This window comes from Hetaerina americana, unplaced genomic scaffold, assembly GCF_022747635.1.
Source record: "Hetaerina americana unplaced genomic scaffold, ioHetAmer1.1.p SCAF_5, whole genome shotgun sequence".
Lineage (NCBI taxonomy): Eukaryota > Metazoa > Arthropoda > Insecta > Odonata > Calopterygidae > Hetaerina > Hetaerina americana.
Genome location: NW_027287095.1, coordinates 46,489,428 through 46,510,019, shown reverse-complemented (window position 1 = coordinate 46,510,019; position 20,592 = coordinate 46,489,428). Strand labels below are relative to the sequence as shown.

The 20,592-nt window shown below is 36.7% G+C and overlaps 1 protein-coding gene across 1 annotated transcript; it reads right to left on the bottom strand.

Moving 5' to 3' along the window:
* Positions 1–4,368: 4,368 nt before the first annotated feature.
* LOC139693663 (PR domain zinc finger protein 10-like) lies at positions 4,369–20,592 on the bottom strand. Its single transcript, XM_071591901.1, has 6 exons — positions 20,533–20,592; positions 19,994–20,089; positions 16,617–16,790; positions 12,209–12,489; positions 6,436–6,520; positions 4,369–6,179 (listed from the first exon to the last, which is right to left on the bottom strand). Exons 2-6 carry the CDS (start codon positions 20,013–20,015, stop codon positions 4,390–4,392), a joined length of 2,352 nt encoding a protein of 783 aa, XP_071448002.1. The 5' UTR covers positions 20,016–20,089; positions 20,533–20,592; the 3' UTR covers positions 4,369–4,389.

Sequence of the window (20,592 nt, the reverse complement as noted above, 5' to 3'; positions counted from 1 at the left end):
CATCTATTTAACCGGGTATAACTGTCTGGGATGCAAATTTATCAGGATAGTCCACGAAAAAATACGCCTTGCACTGCAGTATGACTTTTTCTTTGGAATTTAAGTATGAGGCTGTTGAAATTAAATGTACGAGAGCTTCCCTTATAAAGGGGTGAATTTCCCTAATCCTGTTCCTTTTACCATGCTGCTCCAGGATTTCCAGGATGAGCTGGTACCGAAAGTATTAGTTTAATAGGTCAAAAATTTTCACAGGCATCACCCAAGTTTGAACTTTGAACCCTATGATCAATAGCTAAATACCCTCACCTACTTGGCTACCATGCTGCCCTCTTACATTATGTTAAGCTATGAAAATCATACAGTCTTCTACTTGATTCCAAGTATCACACTGAATATGTCCCACATTGAAGAGCATCACATAAATGGAGGGTGCATAAAAGGAAATAGGGGAAAGCAATCACTAAAAATTATATGCCATTCATACATATTTAGATTTAGTCTACAAAAATCAGGGTAGTTTACCACATTATAAATAACTCATGGTCATGGATTGTTGTTAATTGATACAAGCATGCTCTCTGAAAAAATAATCTCTGAAAGTTCACAAATACAGTACCACCCTGTGTTATGCCAGCAGATAATGTTATGCCTTAAATTATTACAAAAGATTCACACTATGGGACAAAGGGAATACATCAAAATAAAACCACAATGCCTACATTGCATCTAGGAAGGAGATTTGCTGAGGTTATCCAGGGTATTTTTACCTTTCATCCTTAATAAAGAATAATTACTAATATAACATCTGCAAAACCCAAAAAAGTTAATGAATACCTTCAAATACAGATAAATTATAAATCGAATGACATGAAGACGCCAAATTATATAAGACTCCCATATTACATGAACGGTTATCTAGTGAAACAAACAAAGCTGATCAATTAATAAAGAACCTAAACACCTTGATTCCACTTGGTTCCTTGGCATTCAAAGCTCCTGAATAATTTTTTGGTATGCAATATGATCATTAGGGGTGTGCTAAGCATCATTAATACCAATTACAAATAAAATCAGTCAAAATGTGAATGAATGAAAGTCCATAATAGACTTCCAGTTGACATACAGAGAAACTTGCTGGCATGACAAACTTATAGACCATAAACTTGAATTAATGCGTGTAGGCACAGAGGTACATGATACTCTGTACAAACAATGTTAACATGGGATTTGTGATGACAGGTACCTAAAACATCTTTAAAATAGTGTGTATCTCAATATCCTGAGAACTTCGTTAGCAATGGAGAGGATACATTGATTACACAAGGACATTTTTACAATAGTCTTTGGACAAACTTTGACTAACATGAATTGAAAAACGTTTTGTTTCATGTCTATTCCAAGGAAGCCAATATTCACCTTCACTCCACAATATCAATAAATGATGTGATTTCCCCACTTAATTTCCCAATAATGATCTCAATAGTACAAAATAAGATACACGAAAATATTAAGCTCTTTCTTTTTCCACTTTACTGGTTCATTGAGGTATTTATGATATGATATTTATTCTTTTGTTTCTCTCTCAATATTGTAAGTAGTTGTACACACTTGCACATATGAAATTTCACAATTTTTAATTTTAATATTTTGGCTTCAAGGCACTGATTTTGGGTTTCTATTTCACAAGGGATATAATTTTTAAATTTCAGCAATCAAAAAAGAATAAAAATATTGAGTAATTTGATGTCAATCAATTTTATAATTTTCCCCCTTTTTTTACTGACAATATTCGAGGATTAATATTCATTGTACTATTTTCAGGCATGTTACTAAAAGCTAGTCTATTACATGATTATAAATTAAGTGTAATAGAACTTATGGATGCCCTGACATTTGCAGAGAATAATTATTACCACAGAGGTCACACTAAAAACCGATGAGAATTTTAAAGAATTAATATTAATGATTGCTTTTTGCTTAAATCTGAAAACTGCTTGCCATTTGCTGCTAAAAAATTGAGTGATACCCACCATTGGTAAACCAAAAGGTTCATAAATGTGCAAAAAATTTCAGTGGAAAAAATCAAGAAAAAACTTTCAAAAATAATGTAAAATTGTAGTATTATCGCATTGCAACAGATTAAACTAATATATTCATTTCTAATTTGATTTCTGAATCATGCAGTGTATGTGCCGAAGTGAACTAAAAAGAAATGGCAGAGAGATTTTTAAATGATTTAAAAAAGAGAGAACGCAGGAATCTTCAATTACCGATCTTTCTTCTGAGAGAAATACAAAGATGACCTTAATTCTATACCCTATATGCAGAGAGTGTTGGATACTTCAAAAGAGTTCTCAAAGTAACAGGAACAGACAACTGAAAATCAACTTTATAATTAATATCCCTCTTCAATTAGATGGTCAGGACCTCTTTCACCAGACAATACAGTCATATGACTTATGCCTTATTGAGGGAAAATGAACGATGTATTTTTGATTACATGAAGCGAGAAATTTTAAAATTAATTTTTTTGACAAGTCAACGAAACGTTTACATTTATAATGGAATGGATATTGAAAATGCATTAAAAATCTTCTCATTAAATGGAATTTTTCCTTCTTGGAATCTCCTCTTCCCTTTTTTTAAGTTCCTTTATATTAAATGGAACTTTTAAACACTGAAAAAGTAGCCAACACTCAATTAGTCATAGCCTTACTGCATCTGATAATACTCCACTATCACACACAATAATTTTATGTGATTGATATGGAAAAAGTCCTTTGAAAAATCCTTTTGTTCATTTGATTCCTTGGCTACAGAGTTGGTTAAGGTAGGATCTTCCGGAAATCTGGATTTCAGGAATCATACTTTAAGTTTCATGAAGAGAAATGGCCAATCCTTAGCAAACCCTCAATTTAAAGGTTACCGAGGAGATTGAAAAGATTTTCTGAGAAATATTGCCACACATTGAAGGGACAATAAGTCGTCTGGTAGCTGGCCAGGCAAGCAATCACTCAAGAGTAATTAAGAATCATATTTGAAATTTTTGCAAATTTTCAATTTGCTGTCTAGCTTTGGCAGCTGTTACGCCTTGCTGCACATTAGATTAGTGGAAGCATTTATATGTTATATAAAAGCAAATTAAGAGAAGAAAGGGCAAATCACTGAGTTCTCACATTTTATGTGATAGCTCATTATTTTTATGTTATAGGTTTATTGTAGTTTATAGATCAATGGTCATGATTTTTCATCATTGAAAAACTTCCTTCATAGGTGATTGAACATCAAATTAGAATTTCAATGCCAAGGGAAGTAGAATGAAACATAAATCAACTGCACGATATACCATATTACAGCCCCAGCATGTAACTTCATCAATCCTTAAAAGAGCTTTTCCCTGAATCTTACAGTGTCACACTTGGTCAATCCTTAGGTAAGAATGAGCCTTGTATGAAAATAAATGTATTGTGATTATTTATTTGGAAATTAAAATGCGACTTGAAATTCAGCAAAAAAAATCATTTGCATACCTAGGAATTTGAACCAGGACCTAGTAATACTAGGCCAATTAGTAAGTTCAGATATCGATATGTACTCTCTTGCTGTGGTGAATAATTTTTTGTTGCAAAATTCTTGTTTATAGTGCAAATCAGAGGTAGCTCTGCTAAAGAAACTGTTGTGACATTTCCTACAGTTCTTTGACTAACAATGAAACACTGAATATTTGCTTTACAGGAAAAATAATTCTGCTTCAAACACCCCAAATGAATTCAAATTAGGACTGTAGAATGTAAAAATTTCAATCTAACAATGTTATCTGCTGGCATAATGGTATCATGAGAACACTTACTAACTTTCAGTTAATACCAAATAATACTGACTATATTTGGTAAGTTTGAAATCTTTAAACAAGATCAACTCACTTCTCCAATTAGAGTAACAGTCATGCTAAAATCCATAAATAATGAGTAAATTTTACCAACTTAGTCAGTATTTTGTGACAACTTATGAAGCTATAAATGTCAACAGGGCATAACACATGACTAAACCAAAATACATAATTTAATGAACTATTATCTAAAATATGAATGTCGAAAAAGTAATCTTTTGTTAAAATAAATCTTTCATAATGTGACTTGAAAAAAAAATTATGGTATTGAGCACAATACCATAGTTGAAGCACCATATTGTTTACCTCAGTACCATCAAGGCATCAAGGGTATCGAGGTATTGAGAGTATCGAGGTCCCATTTCAAAAATAAATTAATATCATGGCTTAAGTTTCCATGACAAAATTATTCGACAACCTTCAAACGAGAAAAAAACATGAAATTGACTTTTGGATAATATAAGAAGAGAGTTGCAAATACCAATTAACAACCACATCAATCATGGTTGCTGTGGATGAAATACCTGATCAAAGCGCGGCAAAGGTGTTGACTCCGGCTGAGGGATAACTTGCTCAGCGACTCCAGAAACATTTTCAGAAAGAAGTGATAATGAATGGGTGGCCAACATGGGAGACTCACGATCAGGAGGACGAAGAGAGAAAGGGGAATGACCTTGTGAAAGAGCAGCTGGCTCCGAGCCAGATGGAGAAGAGGGTAGGGGTGGAATGAGGGACAGCAAATGCTCTATATCTACTCTGTTCTCTTCATCATACATTCGAGTTCCTTCACTGATAGCCTCCAATCGTAAAGGTTGCAAGTCTGAAGAACTCGCAAATGTCTTGAATTCGACAGGTGACATGGGGAGAGGGGAAGTGGAAGAACATTGCTGGCCTTTGAGACTGGATGTTGAGTCCATTATGGGGATGGTACTCAATGTCGCATCACTCATCCCAGTCACAGCACCCCCAGATGTCTCCCCACCACCACTTGTGCCCACTGATTCAATATCCATTCCATGACCCTTTTTTGTGTGCCGAATAAGGTGATCCTTCCTCCCAAAACGTTGTGGACAGAACTGGCAGAGAAAATCCCTACGACCTGTGTGAACCACTAGATGCCTCCTCACATCTTTCCGAGTGAAAAATGTCCGACCACAATCACTGCATGGAAACCGACGTTGCTCTTCTGGGTCTCCCACACTCGTGGATGGCCGTGTTTGTGGCACATGAACCTCACGAAGGTGACGGAGGACATCACTGGCACGAGCAAAGCCGCCGGCCCCACACACTTCACACTGAAGGACACCTTCCCTGGCAGCATGGCCAGCCAAGTGCCTGCCATGGGCGGCAGCTGAACGGAACTCCCGCGAGCACTGGGGGCGATCACAGCGGAGCACAGGGGAGGCTACACTCACAGGGGGTGCACTCACATCGGGGGTAACACTCTCACCGAGAGCAGTACGGTGCACTCGCTCGTGATTTCGAAGATGATCTCGCCGACGGAAACTCCGGCAGCAAGTCGCACATTGGTGCCTTCTTTCACCCGTGTGTATCAGTTTGTGCCTTTCCAACTTGAACTTGGAGGAAAAAGCTTTGGGACAGTCAGAGCAGCCAAATGGCCGCTCTCCTGTGTGTGAGTATGAGTGCTGAGCCAACTTGCCTGGACTGCCAAAAGTCTTCCCACAGATAGCACATCTGTGTCTCTTGGGTGTTGTTTCAGAGGTAGAAGGAATGGGGTTTGGAGGGAGCTCTGTCTCCCTTCCACTTTCACCAGCTGTTTCTGCATCAGTGGACTGTCTCCACTTGCTCTCCACCATCTGCGGGGCATTATCTGATGATCCCTTTGACTCCAATCCTTGACCAGCATCTCTGGCTTCAGAACGTAGTCGGCCACATAGACTCCAATCCCCTGCCATCTCCTTCGTACTCTTGTTCTCCTCATTTTTAACCACTTTCTTGCTTTTCCCAGATGGAGTTTCAGCTGTCCTCCTCGGTGACTCCCTCAATGCTGGAGCTTCACTGCGCCCCGAAGTTCCCTTCCTTGATCGAGGAGTCGTGGACTCCCTCCATTCTCGCATAGCTTCACCTAGCCTCTGCAGTCTCCCTTCGGAGCGAAGGGATCGCCCACGATAGCCATAATTTTTAGTTGGTGAATTACCTTTGCTCGAATCTCCAGACTGTGACCGGCTACTGCATACAGCTTGAGAAGTTGGCATTTCTCTCAGCTTACCCAGTTGTGAATCTCTTTTTCTACCATTGTCCTTTCTTTCTTTTTCTGCTTCTATACAGTCTGAAATAGAATTAGAACAGAACCTGTTATGTTGCAATTTTCCATAAAGAAGAAATTTCAATGGGGTACTAGAACACAGCAAAGGAAACTAAGCGCAAAATGTCTCAATAAAAAATAAATTAATAAACTCAATAAAAAAACTAAACAATGCCTATAATACATTCCAACAATCATTGACAAAAACTTTAAAAATGAGATTTATCAAAACTCATTGCAATACTTCTACAGTCAAACGAATTGAAATGCCATGACTTACCAATACTTTTGAGTGGTTTAGTGCCCATGCAATATGCATACTCTCTTGCATACCACACTCGTAGTTCTGTATTTGGCTCAATGTCCTAAAATAGATGTTACAAAATGGATTTTAGCATAATAATTTTCCAGAAAGATTCAAAATTATAAGAGCAAGAAGGAGAGTTAGGAGTATGCAATAACAAACATCATGATAGTACTCAAAACAAAACAACTGTCATAGAGGAAGCCGATGAACATTTTCGACGACGACGACTTGCCTTGCCGTTTTTAGGCGGCTTTGTTTATCAGAGGTCGCCTAGTTGGGCTTATGCTCTGTGTCTCAGTATATAATTCCTTTTTCTTTCTGGAGCACCACCAGCATCGTTGTTTTGCCCTTTTTATATTTATTTAATTATTTTCCGTATTATTATTGGAGTGTGACATTATTAGGTCTCTTATATTTATCATAGGGGCCTATTTTATTTATTTTTGTGTATGTCATAGCCCCATTTGGGTTTTCTTTTAACTTATCATAGTATGTTTTACACCTTGTTAGTAGGAGATCTGAGAGTTTTTCTATGCCTGTTTTTTGGTATACATTCTCATTTTCTTCCCAGGGGGGGAGCCCAAAAGCCAGCCTCAGGGTCTTCCTTTCTGTGCTATTTAATTTGTCCATTAGGGATCTACTGAGTAGTCCCATCCACGCAGGGGCTGCGTAGGTCAATGTTGGTCTTATTATTGCCGAGCATATTAGAATTTTTATTTCCTTAGGGGTGGCGTTTTGTCGGATAATCGGTGCCAATTGCGACCTTATTGCGGCCGCTTTATCTCGTATCTGTTTGATATGTATTTTAAAGGTCAGTCTGTCATCTAAGTCCACTCCTAAATATTTGATGCTTTGACTCCATTCAATCGGTTGTTGTCCAATCCTGATACATTCACAAGATGCTTTACGTGATCCTGGGTGGACGAAAAGTATTGCTTTGGTTTTTTGGGTATTTATCTGCAATTTCCATTTTTTATACCACGATATTATCTCGTCCAATGCATCTTGTGCTCTTTCTTTTACTGAGGTCATGTTTTTCCCTTTTACCAGGATTGCGGCATCGTCAGCGTAGAGGGCAGTTATACTTCGCCAGTCATTTCTGTGCTTTGGAAAGTCGGCTGTATAAATGTTGAATAGCAGAGGGCCTAGTATGGACCCTTGTGGGACACCAGCTTTGGCAGTTTTATTGTCGCTTTTTTCTTCGCCCCATTTGACTTTAAAAGTTCTTCCGTCTAGGTAAGACTTTGTCCAATTTATCATCCATTTGGGGAATTTCCATAACTCCATCTTTTGAATTAGGCCCCCATGCCAGACCTTGTCGAAGGCCTTAGATAGGTCAAGGAAAATACCGATGGTTTTTTCTTTTTTGTTGTAAGCGTCACTTATGAAGTCTGTGACTCTGTGGTTCGGTTGAATATCCCTGGCGGAATCCGAACTGTTCTTGTGGTATGACTTCCTTTAGCTCCGCGTATCTCTTGATGTGCGGTGCTACAACCCTTTCAAAGAGCTTACCCAGGCTTGAGAGGAGGGATATTGGTCTCAAGTTTTCCTCTTTTAGCGTTTTCCCCCCCTTTTTAGGGATACATTTGATCAAGGCCTCCTTCCAATCTTTCGGGTAATATCTGAGTGCGATTGACGCGTTAAAGATCCTAACCAGATACTGGCCGGCCACTTCCGGAAGTCTTTTTATTATTTCGTTAGAGATGTTGTCCTCTCCAGGGGATTTCCCGTTTGGGAGCTTGGCTATTTCTTCAACAACATCATCCAGTGTGATAATTAGTTGCCCCTCCGGTGACCCGGTGTCGTTTTTGTTCAGTGGTTTAATTTCGGCTTTTTCGGCCCCCGGGTCGTTGGTCGTAAAAATGTTTTCATAAAATTTTGCCATATGTTTGGCCTTTTCTAGGGATGTCGTCAGGGTCTCTGTTTTTGTTTTTATACTTGGGTCACTGGTAGGGGATTTCCGTAGTTTCTTTGCTAACTTCCATACGGAGTGATTGTTTTTATTTAGTTCTGCTAGTTGCTGATTGAATTTAGCAGTCCTAGATTCCTCAATTGAAGTCCTTATTTTTTTGTTAAGATCTTTAACCCTATTTTTAAGTTCTCGGGTGCCTAGGCGATAGTATGATCTTCTAAGGGCATTTCTTTCTTTAATGAGGGTTTTTACCTCGTCGCTTAGCTTGAGGTAATCATACGGCCGTTTCTTCGCCATCGGTATTCCTTTTTTCATGCCTTCCAAAATGACATTTGTTATTTCTGCTACCATCTCGTCTATCGTCTCAGTCGTGTCTGGGCTGCGGCTCTTTTCTAGGCAGTCTACGATAGATTCCCTGAAGAGTGGCCAGTTTGCTAACCCGAAAGAGGGTCGTTTAGTCCTTTCCAGGTTTATTATCGGTTTAGTCCCAATGCTTAACAATACCGGGTAGTGGTCGCTTGTTAGGTTTTTATAGGTAATGGCTTTCGCTGGGCTCCTTATATTTTTTAGTATTGCGAAATCGATGACATTTTGGCCATGTACCCTCGTCGGTTCGTTTGGGGCTATTATTTTTGCTTTGAGATCATTTGTCCATTTTCTGATAAGTTTCCCGTTTTCGTTCTTTGACGGGCAGTCCCAGTCATAATGTTTAGCATTAAAATCGCCACCAATAATTGTGGGTTCGTCAGAGTCTAAGAGGGCGTCAAATTCTGGTTTTACCATACTTTTTCTTGGTGGGAGGTAGCAGGAGTATATTTTTATCTTCCCTTTGTCCATTAAAATTTCCAGCCCTATGCTTTCTAAATTGTTAGAGGTTAAAATCGGCAATTCTGTGGTAGTCAGCTCTTCTCGTACTGTGATTGCTATGCCTCCTGCAGCTTTTTGTCTCTGTGTAAGAGCTCGGTCATTCCGTCTTATTTTATAACCGGGGAGTTCCCAGCTAACGTCAGTTTTTAGATGCGTCTCTGATAGAAGACATATGTGCACCTTATTCCTTCTGAGGAAATGAAGAAGCTCGGGCGTTTTATGCTTTAGCCCTCCGTTATCATTCCACAGACAAATGACCAATTTTTGTTTATCTTTATGTCTATTTTCCATGATAGTTGGCGCTTGTAAGTATTATGCCGCTTATTTTGGTCATCATTTCCTGTAACATTTGCATTTGTAGTTGCATCATTTTCCCGAACTCGGACATGGTTTTTATAAGGTCGGATATTTCGGGGATATGTCCGTAGATTTTTTCGGTTTCCTGGCTCTCGGTCCTAATAGTACCTGTCAAATCCTTTCCATCTTCCGTAGATTTTCCTCGTTCTTGTGCCTTTTTTTGCCATGGGTTGATGGCCGGTGCAGGTTTGAAGGTTCTATTTGCTCCCCTTTTCTCCGTCTCTGTGGGCGTTTTCTTTTGTTTGTACTTTTTTGCCGCTCTAATGTAGTCAGGGCATGTCCGGGTGTAAGCTTCATGGTCTCCGCCACAGTTGCAGCACGACACAGGACTTGATTGGGGGCAATTCATGCCCCCATGATCTCCAGCGCATATATAGTACCGAGGGGTGGCCTGACAGTACCTTGAGCCGTGTCCGTAGCAATTACATTTGTAGCATCTCTGGGGCTTGCTATATTTAAATGCTGATATGGTCACTGAGTGTGCGCACAGATATTTTATTTCTTCGAGTTTTTTAATGTCAAAGTTATCTCCTCTATTTACAGTCGCTACGTAGGTGTCTGCGTTTCTCTCGCTAATCGGCTTTACGCTCAGGCACATGATTTTCGCCCCATTCAATTCTTCTTTTATTTACTCGACATCTATACCGCGGTCAAGGCCATGAATTACGTATCTTACGACGCCTTCCCCTTTTGCGGCCCATGTCGTGAATTGTGCTCGCTTTGTTTCGAGAAAGTTTATAACTTTTTCGTAGTCATCCTTGGTTTTAAGCTGTATTCTATTTCCGTCAATTGTCTTTTTGATTATGAAGGTTTTGTCCTTTGCCAGTTCTCTAAGCTTTTTGATAAATTCTGTTATGTTTAGGATTTTGTACACAATGATCGCAGGTGGCCATTTACTTCTTGGATTTGTCTGGTTTTCATTAGTATTAAATTTACTTTTCTCCGCTTTTTCCTCCTCTGCTAGATTTATCAATGGCGCGTATTTGTTTCTAGTCCCTATATTAAAAGACCCTTGTTTGGGGTTTTCTTCCCTTCGTCTTTTCTTTTTGGTTTGTTCTACTGTTTCGAACAAATGTTCATCAACAGTGTCGTCAGTAATCTTTTGTTCCTCCATATCACGGCAATACCCATCAGGGTTTGTACTTCTAACGCTAGCATCACTTTGTTGATTGAACATGAACATTTTATTTGACCTTTACACATATATGAGTGGACCACAAGTACTCTATTCCACAATGTGGTTAGTATAACACAATATGGCTCGATTTACATTTATTTACATGCAAATAGCTGTTTCACTAAATGATTGTTTTGTCTTACAAGAAAGATCGCCGAACAGATCATACTCGTATTATGAGGTTCCACTGTATATCATTTAAGCATAGGTAGACTGTTTCACAATTTCGAGTTCATTTCCATTTTTTCATAGCTTTCTCAAGACTAAGCATGTGAACTTAAGGTTTATCAAGGAGTTCATCAAACAATAGATAATAAAAATCACATAATTCCAACAATATGAACAAATTTTGTCTTTTCAGATACATATTTTGGCAGATCCAGAGATAGGCTACACTTCACAGTCTCCTTAATAACAAAAATTCAATTTTACCGCTGTTATTTGATGTGAAACTAAATATGATAAAAATGAAACAAGTATAGAGAAAAAACAAAGGTAGAAGTTTGCATTCATATCCACCACTAACTGCTTCATTATTATGATAAATTATTTAATTTGTATGAAGTCAACACCTTTTTCAAATTGTGAATGATGAAACACCTTTAGTGAGCACATTTGGAAAATCATTGCACTTGGTAAATAAGGATTTACAAAGAGGAAGATGAAAATGAGGACATTGACTTATACATAAAAAAGTATTATTAAGCACAGCATAATTGAAAACAAATTGTGATTTTTTTACTACGAACTCTTCTTTTTGACTTATTCATAAACACATCTTCTTTTCCCATTCAGTTATCTTTCAAAATTTATACCCTTTTCAATTCTTCAAAAAATTGAACCTCATATCTCTTTGCTGTGTATTTTCAAGTTTTTCCAATATTAATACAATAAAAAGAGATGAGAAAAAGATCCTTAACAGAAGAAGATATGCCAAGTTATGCTATCCATGTACTAGTACAATATACCTTTAAGTTATTTATGATTCAATATTTAGAGATATTTTAGTCCTGTTTTATTGGAACTTATTTACTATAGGAACTTATTTACATTAATTAATACATAGATAAACCCTGTATTGGCATTGAGATTTGTTTGTTTGTATTGAGAGAGATTTGTTTCCCTGCAATTAACACATTTATCATTTACCATTTAATTTCCTATTTTTCCAATGTATAGGGAACCCCATACATTTCCAGTTTTCCCACTATTTGTATCCCTATGTGCTCAAGTAAAAATATTTCACACACTAACACTAACTGATGCACACTCAGGGTAGAGGCAATGTCTTCTTAGGCTGTGCTAAATGCTTCTGATGAAGAAATGATATCACGATAAGATAATATGAAACAAAATCACAAGGAATAATTTCACTTCTTAAGAACAATGATAAGTTCCAGGCACCCCTTTGCCATATCCTAATGTTTACTTACTCTTGTGGTGACAAAATAAATTCCAGCATGATATTGAAAAGCCACCAGGTTTTGCTCCTCAGCATTTCTTGCAGGACGAACCATGGCCATCCAATTACAATACTCTTCCCAGTTTTCCCCTCGGCCTAAAAATACAGGTTCTCGGCCCTCCAAGAAAAGACCAAACTCAAGACTGCCAATGGTTGTAGTTTGTGAGGGATTGGAGCCCAACTCCTTGGCTTGAAGAGGTCCAAAACGTGTCCTCCTCCTCACAAGCTCACGAGAAAATACAGAGGGTCCATCTGTAGGAGATAGGATATCAAGCATAAAATTAAAGGAAAAAATAAACTAGGAATTGCAAAGAAAAACTGATTAAAAAACACAAAACATTTTATTAAATAATACTGATTTTGATAAAAATTTTTGTTCAATTCTCTTGATTACTATGAGTGAGTACATGGTAGGCACCACACCATCTTGCTTTAAGTGAATTGCAACCTATCATTCTGATAACTTCTAAAATTCATAAAATATTCACAACTGTTCATACCACAGAAGGAATGCCCTAAATTGCTTCTTTTGGATCGCGGGAGAAGTGAATTTCGACACAAAGCTACTTTTTCATGCACCTAATTTTACGAGTATGATCCATTTCTGCATTACTATCTTGTCCCCTTTTCATGCCTGTGAGAGCGGCAGCAGGAAACGGAAAATGGCAATGACCCGAGCACAGTGTGTTTTGAGGGGAAGTGAAGAATTGGGACATACATTCCTTCAAAGTGGGAAATACTATTAAGTGAAAAGGTAGCCAGTAGAGCATCCTATACATTTTACAGATTATATTTATGGCATTCTACCAATTAGGATAGTTTTTGATGGACACAGCTTATACAATGGTACATTGATACATCTTTTGTCTACTCACAAAATACAACCCAATATCCTACTCCAAAACAAAGTCCCTCTCCATTTTCATATACTTACTGCCTCCCTTAATTCCATCCAACATGCCTATCCTATTCCTACCCATACCTAAATTGCCTAACATTCTCCCCTTTATCAGTCTTCAACAATCAATTGCCAATCAAAATGCTCTGCACCCATCTTCCCGGTGTGTTTTGCTTTTTTCCCAAACAGTCCCCTTTCCTCTCCCACCATACCAAGTACTTCCTTGTTTCTTTCCCTTTTACCTTTTATATCCACCTCCAGCACCACATTTCAAGTCTCCAATCTATTCCCACAGTCTTGCTTCAGTGACCTTGTTTCTGCACTGCAGAAAACTATGCTCCATATCAAAGTTTAAATAAGGCTTTGTCTTAACATCTTGTCATTCATCCCCTCCGCATGAAAGGTTCTTTGCCCAAAGCTATTCTTCCTCTTATTTCCCAAAACTTCAACCATTTTGGTCCAGAACACTTCAAAGATAGGTAAACTTCTCCAAATGCTCTAGTTTCAGAACTTGTGTTTAACTTTTTCACTTAGCATTCCCATTTTTGGAATACCACATAGCCATTGTTTTATTTCCATTGATTCTCATCCCATATAGATCACACACACTTAATATGTGCTAAACAATCATTGTAATCCCTTGGCTGACTGGTTAACTAAAGCCTGAAAGTCTGCAAACCTGATTTTCTGAATTCCTCCCTGAATTTCATTCTTAAGTTCTTTCCATACCTCTTTTACCCCTTTGAACATATGTGTTGAACAGCACAGGTGATAATGAACAACCCTGTCTTCCCCTAATCCTAAAACTGCCCATCCCAACTCTCCATCCACTATTCATGCCTGAACAGTCTGGGACTTGTAGTGGTTGTGTATGAGTTGCCTATCTCTTTAATCTGCACCTTCTGCAATACTTTCATTTATTGTACCCAATTTACTCTTTAATTATGCCTTATATTGGCAAAACAAGCGAATAATCCTAAATATATTTAATGTTACCCTCAACTAGTGACCTCATTGCTGCTATGGCTTTACACGTGCCTTTCCCCTTACAGAAACAAAATTGATCATCCCCTAAGTAATCGTTTGCCTTCCTCTCCATGATGATCCTGAGTAAAAATTATATAAATTTAAATACTGCTATGCTAGGCTACCAGAGAGAAATGACAAGCCTTCAAAGATTGAGAACACCTATTTTATATGCAATATTTTCTCTAGACAAAACATTTCTGGGACTGATGCAAAAAGAAATTAAATCAATGAATCATGTACCATGTATACATTATAAATTAAGATAGAAATAGAACAAAGCTAAATTTTTGCAGGTTGGATTGCCCTTACCCTTTCTCACTGCGGCTTGTGTTGTCGTGACGATTAACCTTCAGTATGCTGAAGAGGGCTACTTTGTGGCCGAAATGCATGTATTCATATTCACCTTCCTTATCCCTTTCTTTTTTACCTTTTACCCCATCCTTGACTTGCGGCATTAGCCAACTAATCTTATTTGTACTTTGTTTAGAAAGGTTAACTGTTTACAGCTATTAGTTTTTCATTTTTTCAATACTACTTGCTGGAAGAGCTCATTCCTAACAATATCTATAGTATGTATATATTTAAATATATATGTATAAATATATTTAAAATGGTGATCAAGATACTATATACACACAGCAGGAAAGCATACTATAAATTATACATATCAAACATAGTGAGGATGACAGTTCCTGGAGGGATACGTTCATTATGAAGATTAATTCCCACCCCAAACAGAGAATAGTAGAGTCAAGCTATATTTTCTGGGAAAAGCTAAGTGGACCGCAACTTTCCCACTCTCCTCTAGACAATCCTAACACCCTCACTGATTTCTTCATGGCCATTATCTTTCAGAATGCGTTGGTAAAGATATCAGGTGAGTTAAGTTAAGACATAGGGAACATTATTTTTCAGCAGACACTTGAGATCTCAGAATACTTTACTTCAGGACAAAGAAAGCATTGTAGGAAATGAAATTCAGTATTAATGTGGGAGGAAAATGGCGAAAAGACCGATCAGAATTAGTTCTCACTGATTCCAAATAAATAAAAAGCCTCAGTCATAGAGCACCATAGGAGCATAAAATTTATTTCACCTCCGGCAAAAGTAATACTCCTGAGCATCAATAAATAGATGGAAAAGAGGGCAAATGAATTCAACATGAAGATCTATTTGGACTTATGAAATGTAGGGGAGTGTGTAATGCCATGGCAGTAATGAGAGCTCTGATAAGTATATAGTGTAGAATCAGGGTATACTTTTTCCTTCATAGATTTCATGAAGATGATTGACAGAACACAGGGATTGGTGATTTACCCTATCTGTACACACTTCAGATTGTAAAACTGAGGTAGCGGTTGGTGAATCAGGATTCCCAGCAGAAAGCTGGGAGTAAGCCAGGCCTGTGAATCATAAACCCATCCCTTTCAACTTATACGAAGAAGACAGCCCAAGAGACATGAAGGGATCCAGAAGGTGCAGTGGTTAACGTACAGGCTTCCTTCCAGAGGGCCCAGGTTTGAATTCCGGAGACAACAAATATTTTTCTGTGGTATCTTGATCCCTACTTCAGGTGCTTTGTGGAGAGCACTTTGAGTGAGTACGACGTCCATCACATGGGACGTTAAATTGCAGACTCCTCCCTGTCTTTTGACAAGAGTAGACTATTGCCAAAGCCAGGTTTTTGTCCACCCTTCCTTTCCCATCCATCCCTAATGGTGCAAATGACAAGTAGGAAATCACAAAACCAGGTAGATTTTGGATGATCAAACATTAGCAAGAAAGTCATTCCATGGATTGCACGCACATCCCATGCATTGCACATTGGTATAACACCAAATGATAAGAAAATCAAGGCAATGAAATTCAAAAAAATAAGAAGGCTAAGGTACACAAAGTTGGAGGCATAAATCAAAACAAGTGAAGTAGATCACCATTTAGTAGGCACTTTTGATGAATAAGGGAAAAGTAATAAGTATATTAAAAGGATTGCATTTGTTAGTTAAAAAGGTTTCTGCAAAGAGGAGAGGATTACAGGAACCATTAGTAAAGCTGTGCAAGAATGGGCAACACGTTTTTAATATAAAGCACAGTTATGTATGACTCCAAAAACTCTGTCATTAAGACTAGAGACAAAAATAGATTGAAATCTTTGAATAAGTGAAAGCGAGAATGGAAACAATAATATAGAGAGAGAAAAACAAATGAAAAGCTGGTGCAGGAGTGTGTTTGGAAGAAATACGAAAAAGGTAAGACAATTGATGTAAGGTATTGAGTGGCAATGGAATTCCACAGATTGCCATCGAGGTGAGAATAATGGGCAAGCAAAATAGATGGAAATTGTTTAAACAAAGCTTAGACATTTAGCCCTTCTGCCACCATCAAGAACCTAACTTCACTGGTAAGCTACCATTTATTATAATAATAAAAATTCTTAAATTGAATAAAATACCTGAATCTCTTATGGGTTGGTTGTCTGCTCCACTTTCACTAGTGGGTGGACCAATACAAAGCATGTGGGGGAGTGATTGGCGAGCTCTGCTCTGCACCACATTGTCCTGCACAACCAGCAATGGTCCATGTTGGTTACATTCTCCAGCATTACTGTGTTCACAATCCTCACACCCTTATAAAAAATGCAGAAAAATGTGTTTACAGTGTATGGAATTATATAAATTATATTGTTACAATTAACGAATTTCAACCATTTAATAAGAAGTTTAGATGCCCAGGGAACTTAAATGATAGGGTTTTTATAATATTATTGCTTTTAGAGAAAAACTGAATTGGATGATTTTTTAACATTTTTCAATGATACGGTATAATAATAATGTTTATTTGTCCAGAGAAAGTGTACACTACTGAGAGTACATCGCAGCTGTATAGTACACTTGGTTTTACATAGATATTCATTCACAATATCATAACACTGATCAACCAGATATGTAAATAGACTCCTTGAATGGTGAAATACTTGTCTCATTTTTTAAATGGTTAGGCAGATTGTTAAACAATTTTATGTACATACATGTAGGTCCTTAATCTACCATAGACAGTTTTCATGATTTCACAAGTATATCTTTCCATCTTCTGGTATTTTGACAGTGGTAACTATAATTTACTGCTAAGTCATCCTTGTTTTTCATAGCACAAGTCACTGCATGATAGATGTATTTACTAGGTTAAGTTAATATACTCAAATCAAAACCGAGGTTGGCAATGTGCATGATAAGGCTGATTCTATATGAGTTTTACTATTTGTTTTCTTAACTAAACATACCCGATTTAATGAGGATGATGCTCTACAGATTACAATTTCGTAAAGTTAGAGTAAAATAATCTGTATCATAACATAAAGAACCAAGAAAAATGGAAACCCTAAAAAGTATTCAATTTTTCTAGAAAATATGCTTTAGAATAGATAGTAAAACTACTAAAGACAATGACAATACGTACAGCAAAAAATTCTTGTTTTGGCATAAAATATTGAAGATGCACAATTTTGAGAAGTAACTTTAAAACCCACTCTTACATTTTCAATATTTCATTAAAATTATAAGGGCACAATAAATTAAAATGTAAATTACTTTCAGTTTTATTATATCTATTTATTCCATAATTTCCTACAATTATTAGGCACTATGCAAAAACAAATAATGTCATACATTTTATGATAATTGTTTTCGAAGAATGTCAATGCCTGTAGGGAAAAGTTTTCAAGATAAAATATTGAATGGCATAATGCCTTCAACACTCTCATATTGAAATATGAATTAATAACATGGATGGAGCAAATAAAAACTTAATACATTATCAATATTCTTGAATTGATACTGACTATATGTCTTCTTATTAATGACCAAGCAACCTGCATAGTAAAAACAAAAATGCACACTGCTTTTTCAACTGTTTTGAGAATATGAACACTAAATGAACAAGAAGACTAACTTTCCACTAACATCAAATAGAAGGTCATATGCATTTTGCCATATTGCACAAAACCTGAAACAGAAAATATAATTTGGCTCCTGGAGGTAAAAAAGTCCTACTCATTCACAGGAATAGAATCGACTGTGACCCCTCACTTGGTGAAATGCTATAAATGATCCTAAGTAACATAAAATTCTTTTTGCAAGATATTCAAAAAGTTTAATATCGACTAAACTGTAACAGATTAATTGTACTGGCAAGGTTATTTAGAATGTTTTTCTTTTGTTTTGTAAGATTGCCCCTTTGAATTAATGACATAATTATAAAAATCAGTAGGGTAATTAATGGCATTGTGCTAATAATGGCACATTATATAGATTTTGACTCTCATTAAATTCAAGATATTTAAAAGAATGCCAACATAAATAGTCATGGACCAATTTGGGTTGAGTAAAGCCATTTATTAAAATGTTGCGATTTATGCCTTATGTTTTTACTCAGCACTTAAATCACACAGATGGCCTATTCAGTAATATGAAACTCCTTTACACTGCACTGATAGTAAATTGTATAAACATGAGTCCTATTAAAAGGGGTTTGTATGCGGCACTCAAGAAATGTAAATCATTTTCTTTTCAAACAGGGAGATTCTTAGGTATCATAAATCTTGTTTAGACAATTCGGTGTATATATTAAAATTAATCGACCCTTCGCATGTGTATTATTAACACATTCCATAAAGTCTAACTGTATTACTCATTCTAACACCACAAATATTTCTAATTTGTATTTTCTCAAGCATTCTGTAGCACAAAGTTTAAAGCTAAAAATTGTCAAATCATTTCTAATCATTCAATGCCAAGTAGTTGATCACAATACTATTTCCTATTACGGGTAATTATGACAAATTGGCCAAGAATAGGATGAAAATTATGGTGAATACATAATTAAGGTGGAATGTGCAGTTAATAACATATACAATTGTTAATTAGTGAATAACTCGAACCAAAAATTATTTCACTATCGCATTAAAGAAGGGCTCAGCTTCATTCTCAATTGGCTTACGTTTGATATCATTAAAACCAAGCTTATATTGGTTCACTTTATAAGTTCGCGTTTTTCTAATGGGGAGACATCTTCTGATGCCACCACAATCATAAAATTAGACACGCTGACATTGAATTGCAATAACAATGAAATGGAAATAGATAGCCTTGGATGTCTCTAAATAAATAACCCTGCAATAGTTATCCTAAAAAATAGTTCAACACAATAACAAAGCGATCATTTGAACTTAGCAACATCATAGCACAATTTTTTATCATTTAAGAGATTTGCCTTCCTTTTCCCAATTTAAAGGACAAATAAACGTCATGAATACTGCCAATGCTGTTAGATTCCTCCAAAGTGATACTCGATGACATCCGATACTGCTTTTCATGATAAACACCACATTATTTCCAATCCCAAAACTAAACAAGGATAACTAAACCACATAACATTGACATATAAAATTGACGCCAAAAAGGCTTTAAGTGAAATCACTTCTTAACTCAGTTGAACGAATACCACTGCCACCAATTTTTTTAAAACAGCCTTTCCCCAAAGAGTGTCTTATTCCCCACAGCAGATGTAAAGTAAGTGGGCAATGCCGCTGACGTTCAACATTTGACACGGGTAAACGTCCATTAACACTTGGGATGTAACATGGGTAAATGACACTTTTCCTTCTTATTCATAGTATAAATTAGGGATATTTCATAAACTTCACTGGAAACATTCGCTTTATTGGCTCCTTGACAAGATTTAGTCATTGTACCAAACTGATTGGCACATAACTTTCAATTTGTCATAGAGAATAAAGTTTCAAAACCGAATGATACCAAACCAATTACTTACATAGATTAGAATCATCGAACATGATATGCCTAAGTGGTGAAAACGATTTGGCTTCCTTATCACCTTTCTTTCACTGTTTGGGCCATATTGAAGTACCTGAAACCAAATTAACTACGTATTTAAATAGTCTTATCTTACCTATATTGGGAAATTGATTTATGGTTAATTATCTGCAGGCGGGGTAATAACATTCAAAGTGGTTTTTGCGACACGTAAATTACCAAAAACAAAATCGGGTATTCTTCAGTTCTGTTGTCAAAGTAATACTTTGACAACACACACCATACAGCTTTAGCATCAACCCACATGAAAATTTGTTGATAATATAACAAAGTAACATCAACCATACGTTGAATAACAAAAAGATCTTCGTTTTTCGCAAAAACAAGTTAAAAGTAATATAATCTCATTGCACGTGAGTATATCAGTTTTCAGCTACATGATAATAGAAATCTCAAAGCAAGACATTTCTCCAGAAGGTGTCAAAAGGCTTTTAAAAATTACAAAGCAATAATCCCTCACAAAAAATCCTGGCTTACCAGCTTCTAAGTCAACCACTTGTCATCTTCTCTTGTGTGAGAACGAACACAACGAGAAAG

Bases quoted from the DNA above. Each gene is read 5' to 3' on its own strand.
- LOC139693663 (XM_071591901.1), bottom strand. From the start codon at position 20,015: ATGTTCGATGATTCTAATCTAT. The intron at 12,490-16,616 runs GTATTTTATTCA...TATCTCCTACAG, and splicing joins CCAACCCATAAGAGATTCAG to ATGGACCCTCTGTATTTTCT. The intron at 6,180-6,435 runs GTAAGTCATGGC...ATTCTATTTCAG, and splicing joins TAAACCACTCAAAAGTATTG to ACTGTATAGAAGCAGAAAAA.